Genomic DNA, 23,764 nt, shown 5'->3' with positions numbered 1-23,764 from the left:
GCCCCGCCGCCCGGCCCCCCCCTTCCCCGCCGCCGCTCCCCCGGCGGGCCCGGGGGGCGCCGCCGCCGCCCCACGCTGGCGCAGAGGCCCGGGCCCGGGCCCGCCTCGCCGCTGAGGATGTCCCGGAAGGCGCCGCGGGCAGAGGTGTGCGCCGACTGCAGCGCCCCAGGTAAGGGCCCCCCCGCACCGGCACCGGCACGGCCCCGCCGGCCCCCCGCGCCTCCTGCTGCCCCCCGGAGCCTGCCCTGCCCGCCCCTCGCGCCACCGAGAGCCCCCTCTGCGCCCCATGGCACCCCCCGGTGCGTCCCCCGCACCCCCGTCAGCCCTATCTGTACCCCGAGGTGTTTGCCCCCGGACTACTCCCCATGACCTCTTTTGCATCTCCCTCTACGTCCCAAATCGAGACCCCTTTTCACCCCCTCTGGGTGGCCCCAGGATCGCCCTGGTTATTCCTTTCTGCGCTCCACTCTGCACACCCAAGGCACCCCTACCGAATCCCCTGTCTGCCCCCCAGGAACCCTCTGATGTGCCCCCAGTGAAACGCCTTGATGAAACCCATGACCCCCTTGCTGCACCCCCTTTTAGCCCACTGGAATACCCCAATACACCCCAGACATAGCCCCGATACCCCGGCATGCCGTCCTCCGTGCCGCTCCGGTCCACCCCGCGTGTCCCCACGCCCCCCTGCACCACCCACAGCCTTCGCACCCCAGCGCGGGGGCTGCTGGCACAGGCTGGGGACGCGCCGGTCGGTGCCAGCAGCGCTGGTGGCCCTGTAAAGGGTAGGATGATGGGGGACACCCTCCTGCATCCCACAGCACCCCACAGCCAGCACCCACCCCAGGCGGATCCGGGCTTGGCGGTGCCGGCTGGGTGAGCCGGGCGGCCGCCGCGCTGCAAGCCGGAGCCGAGCCTGGGCAAGACCATTCCATCCCCGGCGGTGCCGGTGCCCGCAGCCCCCACGCTGGGCACGCGCCCGTGGGCGTCACGGTGGGTTTGGCCCCCAAACCCTGCCCACCGTAGGGCCGGACCCCAAACCTGCCCGTGGCCAGTGCAGGTGGCCCCACGGCAATGAATGAACGGGTCTCCGAGCCGGCCCCGGAAAGCTGCCCGCGGGCCAAGGCTGTGCCGAAATTATTCCGGCCACGTGCCAATGGCCGGATCCTGCCAGGAGAGCTGTCGGCACGCGTGGGCGAAAGGCTGCCCTGCCTCAGGCATCCCCCGTGCCGGCGGGCAAGCGGGGGGCCAGGGGTTCCCGGGGCGGTGCCGGGGCTCCCTGCTACGGCCAGGGGAAATGGAAACCAGTTTCTTCCAATCTCTTATCGCCTGGCAGCCATGGGAGGAAATGAGTTATAAAGTCCAGAGGCCGTTTCCTACCGCGCTGGGAGCACAGGCTGTCGCTGCCGGGGATGCACTGCCTGGCCCTGCATGGGGGTTGCCTGTGGGGTGCTCTGATCCCTCTGCCCGGGCTCCCTTGGCCCCATGGATGCTGGCTGGCCCCAGCCCTGCCATCAACCAGTGCGGGGCCGAGTGCTGGGGGTCCCGGTATCAGTCCATATCCCGGTGTAGGGATTGATGTGCTGGGAGCTCTCTTGGACTCCAGGATCCTCCCACGGTTTGGGGTGTCCCAGTGCCTGCGCTCCCCGAGCTGCTGCAATGCCCACCCGCATCCCACCGCATCCCAGCTGTCTTAGGGCGGGAGGGGGTGTTGCCCCGGGGACACTCTGGATCTGCCCGGTTGGGGGGCCGCGGGCCGGCTCCCCCCGCACGGAGCGTCCTGTTCCCGGCGGTGGCCGTGGCAGCGGGCGCGAAAGGCACAGATGCCGCCGCACCGGCTGCCAAGCGCTGCCATCTGCGTGCGCGGGGCTGCCCAGGCTGGGGGGGGGGGCCACCACTCCCCGCGGCCACCCCACCCCGGCCCCGGGGCACTGCAAGCATGGCAGGATGCCGTGCCCCCCAAAACAGTGTCCTCAGGGCTCTGGGGGGATGCGTGGGAGGGGTCCGGGACCCTGCAGAGAGGAAGGAAGTGGGGGAGGCTTGGCTGGCTGCCTGCCTGCCTTCCTCCCTCTCTCTGTTGAGGTTCGTGGGGCCACTGTCCCCCCTCAGGCCATCGGGCAGGTCAGTGCGGCCACCCCCCCAGGCCCTGTATCCCCGAGCTGCCCCTTCTTGTGGGACAGTGTGGTGTTTATGTAGGACCTACAGAAACAAGGGGAGGGGGTGGGGCTGGGCAGAGGGTGGCAGGACTCCCCCATCGTGCCCGGCAGAGGGGACACCTGGGAACGATTCAGCATCGACACCCCGTGCCTGGCTGCTTTCCCGGGAGGAGGGGGGCTGTGACCCAGCGGGGGTCCTCAAATCCTGTCCTCATACTGCTGCGAACAGCTGCAGCCCAACGGCTGCACCACGGGGCCAGATCCCCTCGTCCCAGGACCCGTTTTTGGGTGCAGGCGTGGCGAAGCTGCTGCCTGGCCGGGAGCAGTGCCCCCGCGGGTGCTGGGCTAGGTGCCAGCACGGGGGCCAGCGCGGCTGCTCAAAACGATCCTTTGTTCCCGGCTGGGACACAAAGGGCTCCAGTCCGGCCGGCCGGGGCCAGCGGCGGGGCTGGAGGGGCACGGCAGCGTGGGGGCCATGGCACCTGCCCCAGAGCTGGGGTGTCCTGGGGGTTGGCTGCGCCGGGGTGCTGAGGCTGCAGAGCTGGTGACCACCCTACGTCGGAGCCCATGGACTGGGGGTGCCCACCCATTGCAGGGCGCACTGCCACCATCCAGGACCCCCCAAACACTCAGCCAGGGGCTCTGGGGGTAAGCGACCTCGCAGCAAGCCAGGGTGTCCCTGCTCAGGGTGTGCTGGCATCATCCCTGCCACCAGCTGTCCTCCTGATGGTGGGGGGCCAAACTCTGCCCCCCTTTTGGCTGGTGGTTGCTATGGGAAACCCGTGGGTTTCCCCTGGTGATGAGCTGAGCCCCTCTCCATCTCTCGGGAAATGGTTGCTGTGGCAACGCATCCCCCCTGCTGGATGGATGCATGGGGAGGGGACCACATGGGGAGGGGACACCCGCTGACACCCCCATGCCACCCCCAGACCCTGGCTGGGCATCGATCAACCGCGGGGTGCTCATCTGCGACGAGTGCTGCAGCGTGCACCGCAGCCTGGGCCGCCACATCTCCATCGTCAAGCACCTGCGCCACAGCCCCTGGCCCGCCACCCTGCTCCAGGTGGGTGCTGGGGACACTGGAATGTGGGGAGATGCACACCGGGACCCCTCGTGCCCACTGGGCCCTGCCTGTCCCCTGCAGATGGTGCACACCTTGGCGAGCAATGGGGCCAACTCTATCTGGGAGCACTCGCTGCTGGATCCGGCACAGGTGCAGAGCGGGCGCCGGAAGGCAAACCCCCAGGACAAAGTGCAGTAAGTGCCCCCTGTGCTGTGGGGAGAGGGTCAGTGCTGGCTGGGAGCCCCCTCCTCACCCCAGAATCCACTGCCCACCCACAGCCCCACCAAGTCGGAGTTCATCCGTGCCAAGTACCAGATGCTGGCCTTCGTCCACAAGCTGCCCTGCCGGGATGATGACGGCGTCACTGCCAAGGACCTCAGCAAGGTGGGGTGGGGGCTCAGGGATCCCCCTTTAGCGGTGGGGACAGACTCCCCCCGTTACCAGCTCTCTCCTCCGCAGCAATTGCACTCGAGCGTGCGGACGGGCAACCTGGAGACCTGCCTGCGCCTGCTCTCGCTGGGCGCCCAGGCCAACTTCTTCCACCCGGTGAGCACTGGTGGGGCTCGGGGACCCGAGAGGTGGTGTGGGGCCCAGGGGGTCCTGCAGCCCCATCCCACGTGCAGGCTGCGGGGCTGAGGCTGCCATGCCCACAGGAGAAGGGCACCACGCCACTGCACGTGGCCGCCAAGGCCGGGCAGATCCTGCAGGCAGAGCTGCTGGTGGTCTACGGTGCTGACCCTGGGGCGCCCGATGTGAACGGCCGGACCCCCATTGACTATGCCAGGTGAGGGCAGGAAAGGGGGTCACCCCTGCCTGCACCCCCACCTAGGGTGGGCATCACCCCTGCTGGCCCTCCCACAGGCAGGCAGCGCAGCACGAGCTGGCAGAGCGGCTGGTGGAGTGCCAGTACGAGCTGACCGACCGGCTGGCCTTCTACCTCTGCGGCAGGAAGCCGGGTGAGTGAGGGGGTCCTGGGGTGGGGGGGTTACCCTGGAGGGACCACAGGGCCCTGCTCACCACCCCTCTCTTTGCGCAGACCACAAGAACGGGCACTACATCATCCCGCAGATGGCTGACAGGTGAGTGCCCGGCGCCCCGTGGCCCCGCTGCCCTGTCCCATGTCCCCCCCAGCATCCCCGCTGGGCTGAGGGGGGGACCCCGGTCACTGGAGCATCCCTGGGGGGCGGGGGGTCGGCGTGCCCGCGCGTTTAACGTCCGCCTTTATCCTGTTCTTCCCTCCGCTGCCTTCTCCGGAGCGCAGGGTGCGCCCAAAGTGCATGGCACAGAGGTATTGTCCGCTCGGCTCTTGGCTCTGGGGGCCCCCCATGCTGCTGGCATGGGCCCCCCCTGCAGCCCTGGCCGCTCGGCCCAGCCCGGCACCTGGGGGGCACTCGGGGAGGGGGGGTCCTGCTTGCCCCCTGCCACCTCATCACCCTGTGCCTGCCCACCAGCCCTGCTTGGTGAAGCCCCCAATGCCTGAGGGGGGGGGGGGTCCCTGTCCTGGTGGGGTGCAGCTGGGGACTGTTTTGGTGGGAACAGGCCAGGAATGACCCCCACTTTTTGTTTCCCCCCTCCCCGTACCCCCCAGCCTGGACCTCTCTGAACTGGCCAAGGCAGCCAAGAAGAAGCTGCAGGCGGTGAGTGGGGGCCGCTGCAGGGCTGGGGGTGTCCTGCCTGCTCCCCTCATCCTGCGTGACACTGTCCCCTGTCCTGCAGCTCAGCAACCGCCTCTTCGAGGAGCTGGCCATGGACGTGTATGACGAGGTGGACCGTCGGGAGAACGACGCGGGTGAGCGGGGGGTGCGGGGTGCAGCTCCCCGGGGCCGGGGCGGGCGTCACGGCGCGGGGAGGAGCAGCCGGCGGGGCCGCGGCCGAGCCCCGCGCTCCCCCCGATCTGGATGCGTCCGCCGGGACCGCAGGCCCCTCCTTCTTCATTCCTCCGGCCGGGAAGGTTTGCTCAGAGCGAGGGGCCGCCGCTGGGTGCCAGGGCTGGGGTGCTGCTCGAGGTGGGTGCCGGGATCCCCCAGGGATGGGGGCTCAGCCTGCAGTGGTGCCCCTGATCTGGGGGGTTGGTGGGGTGGGGGCTACCCTGTTTCCATGGCGGGGCGGGTGCCAGCAGACGTGTCCAACCCTCTTCCCACCAGCTGGGGGGTGCTGAGATGGTGCCTGAAAGGGTGAAGAGCGGGGGGGGGTCCTGCTAGGGGTGCAGGGGGGACCCCAGCCCTGCTGGGTGGCTGGGGGAGGTGATTCCCGTCAGCCTGGCCAGGCTCCGCTCCCCAACCCAGCAGGCTGGCCCTGCGCCCGCGCCTGCGTCCTGCTGGCTCCGGGCCCTGCAGCCTGCTTGTCCGGGGGGGTCCAGCCCCTGTGTCCCCCAGGGTCTGACACCAGGTGCCTTCCTGCAGTCTGGCTGACGACACAGAACCACAGCACGCTGGTGACAGAGCGCAGCGCCGTCCCCTTCCTCCCTGTCAACCCCGAGTACTCAGCCACGCGCAACCAGGTGAGGCCCTCTCTAGCACACGACCGCCCTGTGCACCCGGATGCCTGCTCACCCCCTTTTTCCCCCTCCTGCCCCCAGGGCCGGCAGAAGCTGGCCAGGTTCAACGCCAGGGAGTTCGCCACCTTGCTCATTGACATCCTTGGGGAAGCCAAGCGCCGGCAGCAAGGGAAGAGTCTGCTCAGCCCCACAGGTGAGGCATGGAGGGCAGCGAGGTGGGGCTGAGCACTCCCCCCTGCCCTGTGCTCAGCACCCCCCTGCCCTTCCCCAGACGCCCTCGACTACTCGCTGCGGAGCCAGAGTGACCTGGACGACCAGCACGACTACGACAGCGTCGCCTCCGACGAGGACACAGACCAGGAGCTGCTGCGCAACGCCTCCCGCAACAACCGCGCCAGGGTGAGCCCGGGCCCCGGCCTGGACCCCCACCCAGACCCCTGGCTCTGGAATCCTAACGCTGAGCTCCTCTCCCTGCAGAGCATGGACTCCTCCGACCTGTCAGATGGCCCCATCACGCTGCAGGAGTACCTGGAGGTGAAGAAGGCTCTGGCTGCCTCTGAGGCCAAGGTGCAGCAACTGATGAAGGTGAACAACAGCCTGAGCGATGAGCTGCGCCGGCTGCAGCGCGAGGTGGGTGTGGGGCCGGCAGGACCCCCCTCGTCAGTGTTACCCCCCGTCCTCGCTGATGCCTTCCCCCTTCTCCCTGCTGCAGATCCACAAGCTGCAGGCAGAGAACACACAGATCCGGCAGCAGACTGGTCCTGCACATCCAACCCCAGCCCCCAGCGAGCGGCCAGAGCATGGGCACCCCCCAGGCACGGCCCCCCACACCGCCGGGACCGCCAGGCCTTCTCCATGTACGAGCCGGGCTCGGCGCTGAAACCCTTCGGGCAGCCAGTGGAGGAGCTGGTGACACGGCTCCAGCCCTTCAGCCCCGGCGTGAGTGTGCTGGGGAGGGTGGGAGGGTTTTGGGGTGCAGCAGTCCCCCTAGCCCCACAGGTGCTGGGTCCCATCTCCGCGGGGCCGTAACCTTTCGTGTGTCGCCAGGAGGTGGAGGACGAGGCTCTGTACTCCATGCACATCCCGGCCAGCGTGTACCGGGTAAGGGGGCCGCAGCGGGGGCGGCTCCTGCATGGACATGGTGGCTGTTGCCTGCCCAGGATGTGGCCTTTGGGATGTCCTGTCCCCCCACCGCCCTGCACCCCCTTGGGTCAGGCCGGGGACCTTCCCAAGAGATGGCAGCTGCGGGATGTTCCTGCATGCAGGGTGGCGGTGTCCCCTGTGTTCGTCCTCCCCTGCACGTCACCAGGGTTGGCTCCAGACCCTTCTGCACCCTGTTCAGCATGGGCTTCCCCTCTTTTCCCCCTCCAGATCCGGAAAGGTCCATCTGCCTCCTCGGTGCCCTTCCCTCCATCCTCCCCGCTGCTCTCCTGCCCGTCTGATGGTGCCCGACACATGGTGACGTATTGGGGAGGGGGAGCAATTCTTGGGGTGAGGAGACTCCTGACCCTGTGTGGGGATGGGGCTGGGCAGGGCTTGACACTGCTCTTCTGCCCTCCAGAGCAAGCTGGACCGGCACGGCAGCGGCACCGACAGCGACTACGACAACACGCAGGCGGGTGAGGTTCTGATCAGGTGAGTGGTGGGGCTGGGGGCTGCACCAGGGTACGTGGGGACACAAGGGCTGACACTGACCCAGGGTGGTTGGTTGGTTGGTCCCTGCAGCATGGAGGGGAAGCGGTTTGTAGAGCTGAGCAAGGATGAGGACTTCCCCCACGAGCTGGACCCGCTGGACGGGGAGCTGGACCCCGGGCTGCCCAGCACGGAGGATGTCATCCTCAAAACTGAGCAGGTCACCAAGAATATCCAGGAGCTGCTGCGGGCAGCACAAGAGTCCAAGCATGACAGGTAGGACTGGGGCACGGACTCAGGGTCCCTCTGGACACCCAGACCAAGGGTGGGGGGGGCCATGCCTTGCCACCCTCCATGGTCAGTCGCTGTTCTCCACGGTGCGGTGCTCACCCTTTCTCCTTGCCCCCAGCTTCGTGCCCTGCTCAGAGAAGATCCACTTGGCTGTGACGGAGATGGCATCACTTTTCCCTAAGGTACAAGGAGCGGTGTGTCCCTGGGGTGGGGGTGGTCCCCACCAGACACTGCCAGCCCCGTCAGCATGGGTTCTGATACTGGTCCTGTGCTCTGCCACAGAAACCAGCACTGGAGACGGTGCGGAGCTCCCTGCGGCTGCTCAATGCCAGCGCCTACCGGCTGCAGAGCGAGTGCCGCAAGACCGTGCCCCCCGAGCCTGGCGCCACCGTGGACTACCAGCTCCTGACCCAGCAGGTCATCCAGTGTGCCTACGACATCGCCAAGGCCGCCAAGCAGCTGGTCACCATCACCACTCGCGAGAAGAAGCAGTGAGCGCCAGCCCGTGTCCCCCTGTGTCCCCAGGCCCCCACGCTCTCCGTGTCTCCCTTCCCTCCAGCAGCAGCTGGCACCTGGGGTGAGCGTGGCTGCAAGTGGCCTTTTTGGGGAGCCGGGGTGCAGGGTTCCTCGTGCCCCCCACGCCGTCAAGGAGCTGGTGCTCAACCTGCGGGGTAGGTGCCTGCATCCCCCTGTACAGCCCCCTGCCCGCCCCGCGGCACGCGCCCTAACTTATCTGTACATAGCCTCTGTAGCTGTCCGTGGCGGTGGTGGCCTTGTACCCCCACCTCCCACAAAGCCCCTCTCTGGGTGGGCCGGTACCCCGAGGCCACCCACAGCATTACACTGGACTGGGGCGCCCGCGGGCCCCCCCCTCCCCGGGCGTTCTGAACCCCTCCCCGGGCGTCCTGCCCCGTGCCGGGGCCACGCTCCCCACTGTAAGATGTGTCCTTGTACATTTGTATCAATAAAGGTGTGAGCATTGCACGGGCGCCCGGCTCCTGTGGCCCATGGAAGGTCCGTGGCTGCAGGGGGTTCAACTCCCCCGGCGCCAGGCAGGGCTTGGCCACGTGTCTCTCCCGTTTCACCCAGTCCCCTTGGCCCTGCTGGCGGCCGCTCACGCCATCCCCGGCACAGCCCTGCTGTTTGCCCAGCCCCGGGGCTGGGCTTTCCCAGCACGGCCCCGCCATCGCTCTGCGAACCCGCCGACCATCGGGGCTGGCGGCTGGGGCTCCTGCCGCCTCCATGCTGTCCCCGGAGGGTTTGGTGGCCGCAGCTGCGGTGCTCATGGGGCTGGCCCTCCTAGCTTGGTGCCTTTGGGCAGGGAGGCTGGAGGTGCCTGGAGACGTGGGAGAGGAGGAGGAGGAGGAGGAGGAGGAGGAGGAGGGGATCCTCTTCATGGCCGAGGAGGGCTCGGGGCACTGCCGGCTGCTGTGCAAGCCCTCGGCTCTGGCCCAGCACCTGGTGCGGAGCTTGGGGAGATCAGCGGCGCTGCGGGGGGGTCGCTGGCCGTGGCCGCGCTGGCCAAAGCTCCAGATGCTCTGGCAGCTCCTGCAGCCACCTGAGCCGGAGCCGGTGGTGGCCCGTGAGCTCCTGCAGCTGCCCGACGCTGGGGTGGTGGCCCTGGACTGGCTCGTGGGCCGTGGGGGGCTGCGGGTGGCGGTGGGGGGGTCTCCAGCCCAGTGCTGCTGCTCATCCCCAACGCTGCCGGGAAGGTGACGGGGGGGCTGCTGCAGCTGGGGCTGCGGGCGCTGGAGCGGGGCTTCGTCCCTGTCATTTTCAACCGCCGGGGCCACAACGGCTGCCCCCTCACCACCGCCCGGCTCCAGCCTTCGGGACCCCGGGGACTTGCGGGAGGCTGTGACCTACCTGCGGTGCCGGCACCCCTCTGCCTCGCTGCTGGCCGTCAGCGAGGGCTCGGGCTCGGGGCTGCTGCTCGCCTACCTGGGGGAGAGCGGCTCCTCCAGCCGCCTGGCCGCCGCCGCCTGCCTCTCCCCCATCTTCCGTGGCCGGGACTGGTTTGAGGCCGGGATGCCCTGGCTTTACGAGTGGCCGCTGCTCCTCCACCTCAAAGCAGGGATTGAGCAGGTCAGTGGAGTCCCTTGGGCTTGGGGAGGTGGAGGAGGTACCCCGGGAACCCCTCAGTCATCCCTGGGGGTGTGCATGCGGTGGGTGCTGCTGCCGGCACCGGGAGCCTCAGTGCAGGGGCAGAGGTGCTGAGGGCAGCAAAATGTGCTGGTTAATGAACACCAGCCTGGAGCTGGCTGCCATGGGGCCAGCTGGGCCACCACATGTGTCCTCAGCCTGGCTGGGGCTGTGGCAGCATCTTGGGGTTCCTGAGCTGGGAGATCTGTCACCCCTGGGAGGGATCGGTGAAGCCCCTGTGTGGTGTTGGACCCCTAGGGGTGAGTGGGGCCGGCCCCTTGCCCTGCACTGCCCCTTGTCCCCAGCACCCGACCCTCCTGCTGGCCCTGGGGGGGACTCTGATGTCAACCCATAGCTGGACAGGGGGCTGTGACTGCTGCGTTCCCTTCCCAAGGGGTCTGGGTTCCCTCTTGCCTAACACAGCCAGGCTGGAGTGGGCCAAGCACCGGCTGGGACAGGAGACCTGTCTGCCAAGGCCTTGAGCAAGGGGCACTTCCCCGGGTGGTGCTGAGAGCTTGTGGGGGCAAAGGGATCCTGCAGGTGGGGGCAGATGGGGGCCAAAAAAATGCAGGTAAACCCAAAAACATAGGGGCAAACAGGTGACGGGCGCAGCCGTGCAGCAAGGTACAGTGCTTACTGCAGGGATGGGGTATTGGGGGGTGGGCAGCAGAGGGTCTCCCCCCTCCCTATTTCCCGATACCCACTGCAAATGCTGCTGTCACGGCAACGGAATGGGAGTGCCGGCTGTCTCCCGTTGTCATGGCATCCGGGCTGCGCTGTGGGGACCCTCCAGGATCCCTGGCAAGGGGCTGGGATGGTCCTCCCGAGCCCTTCTGGGGCTGGGACAGTCGAGGTCACCCCTATTCCCTGCATGAAGGGCAGGACTGTCGAGCAGCCCATGGGCAGACGAGCTGGTGGCACCCACGCCGCAGCATCCCTGTAGCCCCCAGCTCCAAGTGCCCTCTGGCAGCACGCTCCAGCCCCTGCCAACATTCCCTGTGGTCCCCATGCCATACAGTATCCCCATGTCCCCCCGTCCATAGCAACATCCCCGAAGTCCCCAGCACATCCATACGGGGACATCCAGTGTCCCCATAGCTCGCAGCATTCCCCAGCCCCCCGGCGGCATCCCTGCACCTCCAAGCCCACGGCGGCCGCCCCATTCCCGCAGGTACGCGGGGGCCCTGGCCGAGGTGGTGGACATGGACATGCTCCTGGGCAGCCGCTCGCTGCGGGAGCTGGAAGAAACCCTCTTTTGCCGGACCCGGAGCCGCCCCACCAGCTGGGAGTGCTACTGGGAGCGCAACGAGCCCCTGCGCGACGCGGACGAGGCGGCGGTGCCGGTGCTGTGCCTCTGCAGCGCCGACGACCCCGTGCGCGGCCCCCCGGCCCAGAGCCTGCCCACGGAGCTCTTCCGCAGCAGCCCCTACTTCTTCCTGCTGCTGACCCCGCACGGGGGCACTGCGGCTTCCCCCGGCGGCGGCCGGGGCGCTGCTGGGCCCACGAGGCCGTGCTGGAATATTTCAGGGCCATGGCCGAGTTCCTGCGGACGGAGGAGCGGAGGAAGGGGCTGCCGCGGCCCCGCAGGTGGGGGGGTCCCTCCGTCGAGCCCCCGTGTTCACCTGGCAGAGGTCCTACACGCGGTAGCCCCCCCCCCCAGGGCAGGGTTTCACAAAGGCAGGCAGACACTCCGTGTACTAAAATTACTTTATTACAGTTGATTTTTTTTTTTAACATTTCCTTTGCTATGATACAAAGGATACTTACAAACAAAATATTACATATGACCTTATTTTTTTTTTCTCTTCTCTTATTTTCTGACAACTTGGTAACAGCTTTAAATGCACAATCTATACAATTAATACAGGTTATATATGAGCTATAATGTATGTTGAACCAGAAGAATACCAGAATACTGACAATATACTGTACATTAAGCCTTACCAGTTAGTGCTCGTGGCATTTTCTACAAGAAGGAAAACGCACACCTGTAGATTCACTCATACCAGCTGGTGCTACCAGACACGGAAGCAGGAAGGAGTTTAATTCCCCTGGTTAAATCCTTCGTGGCCCATCACCGTGGTGCTGAGCCTGGAAACCTCAGACCAGTGTTCATAGTAAAACAGCAGATATGTGTGTGTTTTTTTCTATCTAATGCTCTGTGGCACAGCACGGCGCCATCCAGGCTTGGCCATACGTGGATGATGCCCCAGAGCAAATGGCCACGGCCCTGGGGCCGGGCGCTGGGCGAGCTCTTGTTGGGGAGCTGGACCTCGTTGGGGAGGGGGAGAGCAGGAAGAGGAGGAGGAGAGGAAAAGCAGCAACAGCTTTGCTGTCATCAGCAGGCAGCTCCTGGGTTTGTGCACATGAACAGGCGGGTGCCAAGGGGGGAAGAGCAAGCCCAAGGCACGGCGCTCCCGGCACGGCTCCGAGCCCGGCCGCACACGGAGCTCGTGCGCGGCAAACCCTCCACGGGGTCGGGCAGCAGCTGCCCTGTGGTCACCTCCTCACCAGGAAAGATTTGCTTTTGTTTCGCAGCCAAAGCCAGAGATGTGTGGCTACAGGTGTGCACTTCCCCTCCTCCTGCCGGGGTCTACATCGCACTGATAAGGTTACATTTTTGTTTTTTATTTAATTTTTTTTTCCTTTTTAAAGCAACCAGCAAGTGAAGCATTTTTTTAGTTGACTGGCAAAAAGACCTGGCATTTGCACAAAAGCTGCAAATGGAAAAGAGCCATCCCCTCCTCCCACCCGCTGCATCCCAGCCCAGAAAAATCCCAAACTGTTGGCGGAAGAAAGAAAAAAAAAACACAACAGGGGTGGAGGAGAGGAAGGGGAGGGGGAACAGGTTGGAAAATACCAGGTTTGAGTTAACATTTCCTTGACTTCACACAATGCTTGTGCAAAAAGAAACACCCCCCCCCCCCAACAAACAAAAAACCCAAACCCAGAAACATGCTGGAAATAATGAAAACAAATGGAAAGTAATATATAAAATTAAAAATATAAATAGGATGTCTGGCTGACTGGTAGAAGAATAGGTCATTTAGGTTACAAAAAGGAATATACATTCAAGAGGCTCTGAACCCAGTGGGGTAACTGATGTTAAACTTGTGTTAATAGTTAGGCTAGAATTCTCAAGTTTGTCTTTAAAATCTTCACAACACAAGCAAGCTATTTTTAAAAAATATACACTATACACACCTCACACAGCTTCTCCTATCCGTATTACACACGTTACGCTACCCTCCCATCCACTACACCGAGGGGGGGGTCCCACGGCCAAGGGGCCCGGGGTGTCCCCCCATCCCATCCCGACCCCCCGGCCCCGCGGTGGCGGTGGGGCAGCGATGGCTGCGGGGCCGGGCAGGTCGCTTGGCCCCTCCACGTCTTACCACAACCTTCTCAAAGCATTTACAAGTCACCAAAGGGCTGTAGCCTTTTATGTTATACACACTTCACTTTGCAACGTTAATTATTTACATCAGGGCTGCCCCCCCATCTTTTAGCTGTTTCTAGGCAGGTAAAAAAAAATGTTCTTTTTCCAAGCAAGCAGGGGGAAGAGCTGCGGGGGGTTAGGAGGGAAGAAAAGCTGAAGAAAGGAAGCGGGTGGTTTGCTTGCCAGAAGCCAAACCCGTACGCGCACGTCTGCCTCTCCTTCTCTGATCCTTGAATCCTTACAAGCTCCCATTCCCTACAACCTCCAGGACAACCAGACCCGGAGAGCACAGCCTCACCGGCGCTCAAACTCCTCTGCTCGCAGCTTCCCGGGATGCTCAGCCCAGCTACTGACTCACAGGCCTGCCTCTGCCACAGGACATGGAGCACAAATTCTGACCATTCCTAGGAGCCCATGCCTCACTCAGCAGCAGGTCTTGCAGGGCAAGCCAGCTGCAGTAGGGCAGGGACACCGGGACCCCCACAAGACATCACACTGCACCCCCAAACTTGCTCTTGGCAGCTGCCACCAGCCACAGTTGGGCTCTGCCGGAGCCGTGCAGAGGCAGCGGCCGCTGACTTCAGCTCGTCAACAACCCTGCACTGATTTCTGCACTCTGCTGAGCTCAGAGTTGCCATAGAAATGTGTGATCCTGGCACTAAAAGCAGGCAACGGTCTCAAATCAAAGTCTTTTTTTGTTTCGATTTTTTTCCTCCAGTAGATTTAGATGAACTCGGGTTTAAGACAAAAGCAGTTGGAAGGGGAAAAACAGATCATTTCTAGAGAGACTGAAAACATAGTCACAAGCCGGTATTAAACTGCAGCAAAGAACCTGAACTTGGTTCCCGTTGAGTTCAGCTCCAGAGCAAGCTCGAAGCCACCGCTCTGTCCCTCGCACTGCCCTCCGTGCGGCACACGACGCTCACGGGAAGGAGATTCCACACAGCCATCAGGGAAAACCCAGCCGGAGGCTGGAAGCCGAAAGCCCCGGGCGAGCGGCTGTTGGCCTCCCCAGCTCGCAACAGTTAAGCACAAATTCCTTACAGCATCACTGGACAAGTCTCAGGGATTAGGTGCATGCTGAACTACGACTGGCAATTACAGTAGCTTTTTGCTAGCTGGCACATACTGTATCTATAAATTTTAGTACAAAAACTTAAAAAATACAGAAACTAGGTCAATTTGTTAACTACATATTTACAGATAATTACAATTCTTTTCACTGACAATAATTAAACTAATTGTCAGTGAAAATTCAAACTGTGCATGTTCTGAGGTACCCGTACTCAAGGGTGGGGAGTGGGGCAGGGGGCCGGAGGGGCGAGGTGGGGGGAAGTTTCCCCCCGGGTTTGTTCACATCCGTGGGGGCAATGCTCGGCCCTCCTGGTTCCTGGTCTCACTGTGTGCACTCAGAGAAAGCAAGGAGAGGGGGAGCTGATATTGGGGTCTATTTTCCCTAGGACATGGCTTTAGGATGTTTTGAGGATGCCAGGCAGGTGCAGAGCCAGTGGCCATGTACCAAACTGCCTTCTCCCCCCCAGGGAGCCTTCAGGTGAAGTGCAAGTATCGAGACCCACAGCTCAGTGGTTAAGGTGCTTGTTTGCCGGCAAATCCGATTTACTAAGTCCCTCTCTAGCTGACAAAGGGCTCTCCTTCCCCCGGAGAAGGGGGCAGGGATGCAGCAGGCAGCATCACGGCCCCAGCTGGCTGAAGCTCATTGCGCAACAGGAACCCGGGTTATCTGCCGCCACCGCTCCCTGGTGGGGTGATGTTTACTAAAACCACTAGATCTATCAGGTTTTCTTATTTTCTGGCTGTAAACAGCAACCCCCAACCCTCCAAAGCGCCTCACATGGATTTCTCAAAAGACTCCGGCTCAATTCATTTGTAAAAGTGCAAACTCAAACAACCACAGCAGAGGGACAGTGACCAGCATCCCTGCCTGGCTATCTACTGCTCCTCTGTCCTTGGCACATGGCTCTGGGCTCACTGTGGGCCAGCACTGGGGTGGGAACATCCCACAGGCAGGAGCACAGCCAAAGACAACACTACTCCTTGGGAAAGGGTGAGAATGACCCAACCAAATCTGAGTCTCTCCTGAAAGACTTGCAAGAGACCTTCCAAAAGGGACAGAGGGAAAATTGCCTCCTAATTCTCCAGTAGCACAAAGAGAGCCCAGGGTTGGCATTCTGCTGAGCTGGCAGGTGTCCTTGGGGAAAATGCGTGACCTGACACAGGCGAGAACTGCTTATCCCCTGAACTGACAGATGCCTCCCTAAGATGGGGTCTGTAGAGGACAAAGGAGGAGGTGAGAAGGGTCTTCACAGCTTGAGGAGCTGGTGGTGTCCAGCATGGCACTCGCCCCTCTACTATGAGAAAAACCAGGGCAAGATTTACTAGAACTGCAGAGCAAGCACCCAGGAGAGGAATGAGGCCATCCGCTGCTGGCTGGACTTGAGTGACGAAGCACACAGGCCTAAGAAGAATAAAGAATGGACCAAGAGCATCTCTGTGTGTATATATGTATGTATAGACCGTACACACACGTGTACTTTAAATCTTCCAATTTGGCTTCTCTTTTGCCCCTCCACACAACCTAAGAACCTCCAGGTATCAGACACACGCCAAGGCCATCAGTGTTCAGAGCTAGAGGCGGCTCCACCTCAGGAATGCCAAAAGCCAGTGCCGGTGCAGCGAGCCAAGACCGTGCCGGGCTTGTGATCTTTCGTGGCGAGACGCAGCTGGGGACTCTGAGCTCAGCCTGCTGAGCACTTCACCGGCCCACTCGCCGCCTCCCCAGCAGATCCCTACATTGCCTCCACTGCTTGCCTATCGCTAAACCGTCTTGTTTTCTTCTCTGCTGCCTTCTGACTTTCTGGTACCCTCAGGGAGCTCCTTCCTCTCCTTTACAGCACACCCACAGCAGTTACCTACCCTCTCACGCCCCAGAAAAAGCAAGCTGCAATTAGCAGGGCTGCACTTCAGCAAGGGTTCAGCCCTAGCACAGCCTGTGCCACGTCAGTGCCCTCGCCCTGAGAGCCCTGCTGAGGGGTTGCTTTTGCTCCCAAACAGGAGTGCTAAAGAACAGCAGAACTGAAGTGCCCTGACAGAAATGCACAGCATGAGGTGTGTGTGCACCTATACCCACACACACGTACATACAGAGTATATAAATATATACAAATGAGATACCATATATATATCCAGAGAGATGTGCGTATTCAACAGAGTAATGGTAGACAGTGGTACGATAGGATTTATTGCCTCTCAAGAAATGGCACGTAAGCAGGGTCGAGGGGCTGGGAGCCTGGAGGCGAAGGGTCCTGGGGGGTTAAACAACAGCACGGCCCCAGGACCACCCCAGCTGCACCCCCGTGCAGGTCACAGCGAGTGTGCAGCGCACGTTCTTCCAGCATGGGAGGGCTGGGTGGGACACAGAACGATGCCAGGCAAGTAATGGCTGCAGGGAATTTTTCTGTGGAAAGTTTGGTATCACACCACGTATTTAGTTGTTCAGCCTCTTTGAAGCTCACAGGCTTGGAGGGAATGCAGGTGAAACAGAGCTGTGGCCTCCATTTCAGCGCTGCATCCGAGGAAGAAAGCACGAAACGTTCAACATGGACAGGAGAGGTGGCTGCTGGCTCCCTGGGACCATGGAGAACAAGGAAAATGTGGTCCCTTTCACTGATTTTAAATAAAATCAAAGGAAATTCGAATCAGAGGTAAAAATGCTGGCTACTCTGTTTTTTCCATCTCTGGGCTAAGCTACACCAGAACTTCAGGTCTTTGCAGAGGGGAGAGAAAAATAACCACAGAAAAGAGATTTCAGGGGTCAAGCTGGTGATTTAAAAATACTGCAATAAAGTTTGCAAAGTAGTCCACACAGAAGAGTTCCCCAGTGTTAAATATGAATGTAAGAGATGCAAGAGAATATCTTTGCTGAGGTACTGGAGTAGTTTCCACAATTTACAGATTACAGTAATTTTAAAACCAAAGTTAGGGCATGACTGCAATGAGCACAACATGGAGCAATTGGCCTCACTTTTTTAAAACACTTTACTTTTAAAAATAAGAGTTTGCAAACTGATTCAGAGAGTGTTTGCATCTCTCTAGTGCACTGTTGTTCATGTATCTCAGAAATAAACCTGAGATACATTAAAATTCTCAACACCAAGGGCCTCCTCAAATACCTCCAAGGCACAGCCTGACCCTGAGTTCCTCTGGCTACAGCTGTATAATGAGGTACTTCCTCTCGAGATCAGGCAGTTTTGGGACAGCTTTTCTTCCCCCACGTACACACAGGGACACACACATTTAGACCAGTTGATCTGAATCAGTTTTTGCAAACTATTTTAATTAAAATATTAACTTGTTGGAATAGTCCAGGTCTGCACATGATATACATGTAAAAATGGTTACTACACAATTCTTTTTGAATACAAAAAAGCCAATATGGGATAGCCATCATCTGGATTCAGCATTCAGTCATGCTTGACATTACACAAAGAGATGTGTTGAGAGTATTCTGTTGAAGTAGCTCAATTTAAGCCAGAGACTTTGACCAAATTCCAACCATAACAGAAGCAGAAGAATGAACCCACTGAACTTGCAGGTATAGCCTGTCCCCACTGTAGCTGCTGCTGTTTGGGATAGAGGAGCTGAACTCAAAATGCTGTGTTAGCACCATGCTTTGGGCACACCCTCCACACTCACATGGTAAACCCAATACAATTTTGGCCTTTCATTTGGTTTTATCTCTCTCCAAACCTAGGAAAACACAGGTACCTTTCCTAAATGAGTTTCGCTGCATTTCAACAACACTGCAATGCAAAAGAATGACCCCAAAACATCCAATTCCACATAAAAACATAGCAGAGGAAAGGACAGGACAATTCACAATCACCACCTGCCCCTGGGAGCATCCAGAGGCACCTCCATGGGACGCACGCCTCATCCCAGGCTTCTGTCAACTGTTAGTACTACAGAACTCCTGACTAAGGGGCTGCTCAAACATATTTTGGTGGAGTTTCCATCTTCAATTAGAGTGATACACTACGTCAAGATGTTAGAAATCCCAGCTGGATTCACCAGATTCTGGCAGAGAGTTAAGGATTGGGAGTGGATGTTAATTTAGCTAACGAAAGAATGCCGCCCTGTTGAGTACTGAACAGCAGCGAGACACTATTTACTATATAAATATGTCACGTGGACAAACACATTCGGAAAACCTCGCTTTTGAGCCCTATAAACATATTAAAGGCAAATCCTAGAGTTAGCAGCTAGTGTTTTCTTCAAGATGATTAGTGTGCAAGGAAAAACATTTACAAAGAACCCTGGCTGGTCAGTCCCCAAGACGGAAATCTTTGCCTCAAACCAAACTTCATCTACCTGTTCTTCCCACAGTCCTGGCTGACCCAGACCGTCCTGGCACTGGCACGAGAGCATGGGGGCATCTCTGGTTCCCAGCACTAAGGGATGACGTGATGCCACAAAGTCGTTCAGTTATGAGACTCCCTTATCACTGTATGGATTTCACAACCTCCTTTGCTTCCTTTCAGTAGTACAGCAGCTCCACTGAGCCCTCTGGAAGTAGTGCCTTCTCACATGGTGTGATACGCTGCCAAAATATCACGGCATCTCAAGGGACTGTAAAAGTTGTGAAGTATTGCAGCAATGAAAATAATAAAAAAGGAGCCTCACATGCAGCAAGATCTACAGTGGTGATGTGGGTTAGTCATCAGCTGGGAAAGAGTCATTGGCTCAGCTCCTCCTGGTACACCATGGCAACTAAACATTTCAACAGTTGGCTACATGCTACATGTAAACAGGAAATTGCAACAAGCCAAAAAGGTAATAAATTGGTGGATGTAGTGTGTAATAATGAAAAACCCGATCAATGGCATTTTGTGACTATGGCATCCCTCAAAACACCTCTGGCATTTGAGACTGATTGGCTGAAAGTCTAAACATTTCTGAATGGAGCAAAAAGGACTACGCTGGGCTCCAAGAATTATTCTGATGCTTAGCTAAAATGAGATGTCACAGTATTAGCTGTACAAGTGCATTACTTACGCTCCTCTGCCCAACCTCATCTGAGCTACCAGCAGCACAGTCGGGGAGTGCCAAAGCAGACAGACAATTTCAAACATTCCTAGCCTGTTCTCTCCAGACAGGTTTACCTACAGAGTTCTCGGGCAGCTGACCAGTGCCTTCTGAGAGAATGTCACTTCTTACACGACACGGAGCGGGCACTTGGGTAGAAGGGCCCTGTTAAGCCCTGGTGTCTCTTGGCCTCTCTTCTCACCTTCTTCCTCACCTACAACTCTTTGAAAATGCCTCTTGGCAGAGGCAATACCCTAGAAATTTATCCAATGTAATGACAAATAAAAATGGAACAGAAGATCCAGCTGTTCCTCCCCTGGATGTTGGTTTAAAGGCAGCTTGCCTGGTTTTTGCAGGGTGGCAGATCGAAATTTATGGACATGGGAGGAGGTCTCCATTCTCCCTCAGACTTCCTACATGGATGGCATGATGAGGGCAGTCTGAGGCCCTTCTGTCCTGTCAGTGTGATGACCACCAGCCAACTCTTCTGACTAATTGCATATATTTCTCAGACGCCCTCCCAAGACCCCTCCAAAAAGTAAAAAAAAAACAAAACAAAACAAAAACCAACAACAAAACAAAAAACCAAAAACCACCCCCCCAAACCCTGCAGCCAAATACTATGACATCCCAGTTAGTAAACACAAAACATAATGCTTTACAAAATGGATACAATATTCCATGTGCACCCAGCTTCCACACGTCAGCACCGCACTGAGGAGGCTGCTGGGCTGGTGTCTGTAGGCAGTTTCTGTTGGCAGACAGCTCCAGTGGAATTGCCACCCTCAGTTATTGTTTAAGTTATGTATAAGACATGTGTGAACCATTGGATATTTGTGAAGTAACACTTGTGCTCCTGCTCATGCCCTGCTCCGTCCGTCCCCCAGAAGCTGTCCGCCTCAGAGCCTGGGGGCTGTTGCGGACCCCTATAGCACTACTTCGAGGTACCCCCTGCATGGGCCCCGAGGGGTGACCCCATGGCTGGGGTCCACCTTGCATTGGATGGCCCCAAGCTTGCGGTGGGCCACCCATGGGATGACCCCAGTGAGGTCCTGCACCCCCAGTAGGATTGTGGGACCAGCCAGAAGCTCCCGGGTAGCTGTGGCTGAACGCCTCGGGGGAGAGATTAGAAAGAACCATATTACTAAAACCTAGCCTCATGCTTTCTGAGTCAAAGGCTTCGATCTCGCGAGCTTGACGCTCCAGCAGGCTTCGTATCCGCTCGGTGCGCTCATTCTGCAACGCCAGCATCTCCTCCTCAATCTAGGAAGGAAAAAAAGAGACAGTCTGTAGCAGCAGGACAGGCACAGCCTCTGGAGGACCTGTAACAGCTACTGAGGGACCTTCTCCCTGTGTTTGTGCAGGAAACTGGCTCTAGATCAGATGTCCATGGACATGCAGTCTGTTCTGAAGACAAAAGGGTGAATTTTTTAAGGGTTAAGTCCCGCAGACCCGCACAGGCCAAAGCATGGTGAACACCAATTGGAGGGTGTTGGTCCCTGTTCCCTGGTGAATACACAAATTTGAGGGATGCAAATCCAAAGTGTGCACTGATATCAACAGCTTGACATAGATTAATCTTTTAAGATGCAGCAAAGTCTACAGCCTCCATAGAAGCCTACTGGGAAAGCACCTTCAGGTGCAGCCTCCCAGTACAGCTCATGGTGACCTTCACTGTTTGTAGCTGAATCTGATGATGATTATGATGATGACTGCTTTTTTCTCCAGGATTCAATGAACAAGCCCACATTCAGCTTCCTCCCTAATGTTCACTGGCCAGATTTTCTTAGCTCATGTATTTATCACCTCCTTTCCTAATTTGGTTTTCTCGTATTTCACTGCCCTGACACTTTCTCCAGGGTGTGTGGCTGAAGGACACAGGCAGTGCTGTTTGAGTTGTGTGGCAGATTATTAGCTAGATGATATGCAAGCTGGCAACACCAATTTCTCCCCCATAATGGTGTTCCAAATTGGTTTCCAAGATTACTTTGGTAGGGGCACTGGGATTAGCACTCTAAGTACTGAAAACACAAGACTATGGCCTCCTGACACCCATCAGACAGTGATGAAAGCCTTTCTTATTGAAATCTTTGCAGTCAGGTGGAGAACCAAAACCCATTATCTTCTTGCCAGAACTGAAAAAGCTACTTTTGGCCTCAGTGAAAAAGACCAAATGGGGAAAACGCAGCAGCCAAGACTTTTAGCATAGCTCAGTGGCATCTCCCTGCTGTCAGCAGCAACATGGCCAAGAGGTGTTATCTTGGTCTGTGCTGAAGGCACTGGGCAGAGCCTTGTACTTGTAAGCACTCTCTTGCCTGAGTCAGGGAATATGCAAAGCAATTTCATCTGGAATTTAGGAAACAATCTGCTCCAGCATGAGTCATCTCCTGAGCCATTTGGGGCTTTCAGAAACTCATTTTCCACTTGCCTGTTACTCTAGGTGAGTGACAGACTCTGCACTGAGCAGCCCTGCTCAGTATTCCTGCTGAAAGCCACGAAGGCAGCAGAGGAAGAAGGTTCCTTCTCTAACATTAGCTCTTTAAAATGCTCTGCTTGTTTTTTCCTGTCCTGCTATCTACGCAGAATCCTCCTTTTTCAATGTCTTCAGCATGTCATCGTTTTCAGTCTCAGTGACAGGTCTTGGTGCAACTGAACTTCACTGAAAGGCCTGACACTGTGTTAAAGTGACATCACTCAAACCACTCTGAAAATGAAGTGTCTGAGACATGTGGGAAGGAAACGACTAAATCCGAACTCTTTTAAAGACACTCTTGGGACATGCTCATTGCTGGTGCAATACAAACAACATTTCACATCAATGGGGCTTGGCTAGTCCCTCCTTACTCCAGGGTTGGACACGACACGCATGCTCTGGTGAGTTATGGTGATGGGCACCACCAAAAATAAAGAGCAGCCTGCTGAAAAGGAAGCAGATTTCTATGCATACGCTAACTTCCGGAATCTGGTTTATTATTGAACACCAGGGACTGACTTTGCCACAGGCTACACATTTATCTGTGCATATAAATGCAGACATTCATCTCGTGCACATACCTGCCCTTTCTCTGGCTGCCAGCTTCAGTTAGCACATGCCAGCAAACACCAGGTGACATTGCTGAGGGACCCACACCAGAACACTCGCAACTCTTAGTTCTTACAAAAACAGAATATCACCTCTCCTCCCAAAAAATACCCCTGCAAAAGAATGATGTGTCTGCCTCTGGACCCACATGTTTGCCCTTAAGTCGCTGCCAAGTGGCTGGAACCCCACCAAGGTCTCATTGCTGGTGCATGACTTGTGATTTTCATGTGCCAAGACTGAACGTATTACTACAGGAACCCATGAAAGCTGAAGCACCATCAATTTCTTTGCTATTCTAAGGCAATATAGGGACACAAACATAGAAAATTATGCTAAGTGATATTTTTACCAGTTTTTCCTCTCTGTGAAGTAGTCTTGCTACGCTTCCTATCCCCGTTACTGATGCCAAATCCTCCACAGGGGTTTTCCATGCACAGAGACTTCAATCCCGGTACACAATGAAAGACTTCTACAACATTATTATTGGTTGATGTGCATTTCTTTGAGTTGCTGGCTTCACCGCAGCTTCTAACACTATCTGCAATATGTGCTGCTCCCACAGAGCAGGGAGCACTGGCTCACTGTGGCACTTCCTCCCTGAGCAGCTCATGCCACCAGAGGGCAATGCACCTCCAGAAAAATCCATATTCGTGCCAGGCTGTGATGGGAGCTGGGACCAAAATAACCAGCAGTGGTGTCTAAAGGCAGCTATTGCACACGGGTGACACACAGGAACTCTGCTTTCCCAAATTCGCCTATTTCCTGAGAACAGCTGTCTCCCCGCAGAAGACCAAAGCCCGACAGGACTGTGCCGCCTCCTTGGGGGTGCTCCCTCGGCTGGCCGCGAGGTGGGGCAGTGCTCTGTGGACTATCCCAGCATCCATCCATTAGCCCCTGGAAGAACTGCAGCGTAAAGAACTTCGAGGCCACAGAGTAATCGCCCCTACAAAGTTGGGAACTGTTGTGTGAATGGCAATGGCTGACACCTACAGGGTAAGTCCAAGGGGAAAACAACTGCAGGAGGAAGGCTGACAGTGTATTTCCTTCCACCAGTTTTTGGTGCATTTCCCTTCCCTTGGTCTGTGTAGGCCACTCATATTTCTACACACACGGGTCTGGCACTGCACAGAAAAGCAAACTTCAACAAGGAGCACCCGAATACACAGAGCCAACTACAAGTTGAGATCTGGGGAGCATGGGGAGCCATGCCTGTGGCTTTGGCTACTTCAGTTTGCTAGTAAGACACAATTTCATAGGGAAACTGCAGCTCCCAGCTTTAGGTTGTTACTGTGTGCTCCCTGATGGGCCAGGGAAGCCAATCTCCAGCTCACATACAGAGAGAACAGTTCTCTATCCCTTCTGC

The 23,764-nt window shown here is 58.1% G+C and overlaps 3 protein-coding genes across 5 annotated transcripts in view; 2 read left to right on the top strand and 1 right to left on the bottom strand.

Annotated features, from left to right (window-relative positions):
• Nucleotides 1-55: 55 nt before the first annotated feature.
• GIT1 (GIT ArfGAP 1) lies at nt 56-8,625 on the top strand. The gene is given in 23 exon segments (XM_039562886.1): nt 56-169; nt 3,083-3,216; nt 3,298-3,410; nt 3,495-3,600; nt 3,676-3,762; nt 3,870-4,000; nt 4,078-4,172; nt 4,253-4,295; nt 4,478-4,504; nt 4,805-4,853; nt 4,933-5,005; nt 5,619-5,716; nt 5,795-5,906; nt 5,985-6,112; nt 6,191-6,343; nt 6,426-6,530; nt 6,533-6,652; nt 6,761-6,814; nt 7,085-7,171; nt 7,275-7,348; nt 7,439-7,621; nt 7,755-7,818; nt 7,919-8,625. Coding segments are annotated over 23 exon segments (2,301 nt in total). The 5' UTR covers nt 56-117; the 3' UTR covers nt 8,132-8,625.
• A 79-nt stretch (nt 8,626-8,704) lies between these two features.
• Nucleotides 8,705-11,511, top strand: ABHD15 (abhydrolase domain containing 15). Its single transcript, XM_039562894.1, is given in 7 exon segments — nt 8,705-9,266; nt 9,269-9,461; nt 9,463-9,703; nt 9,705-9,721; nt 10,950-11,230; nt 11,233-11,391; nt 11,394-11,511. Coding segments are annotated over 7 exon segments (1,311 nt in total). The 5' UTR covers nt 8,705-8,878; the 3' UTR covers nt 11,426-11,511.
• TAOK1 (TAO kinase 1) overlaps nt 11,472-23,764 on the bottom strand; it is a 69,048-nt gene continuing 56,755 nt past the window's right edge. For all 3 annotated transcript variants that reach the window (XM_039562884.1, XM_039562885.1, XM_010402414.4), the window contains one exon: nt 11,472-20,582. In XM_039562884.1, coding sequence (XP_039418818.1) covers nt 20,121-20,582 — 462 coding nt within the window. In that variant the 3' untranslated portion in view covers nt 11,472-20,120. The remainder of the gene's footprint in view (nt 20,583-23,764) is intronic.

Source organism: Corvus cornix, chromosome 19, assembly GCF_000738735.6.
Source record: "Corvus cornix cornix isolate S_Up_H32 chromosome 19, ASM73873v5, whole genome shotgun sequence".
NCBI classification, from domain to species: Eukaryota; Metazoa; Chordata; class Aves; order Passeriformes; family Corvidae; genus Corvus; species Corvus cornix.
The sequence above is the reverse complement of the archived record's forward strand: the minus strand, read 5'-3'. Positions and strand labels throughout refer to the sequence as shown.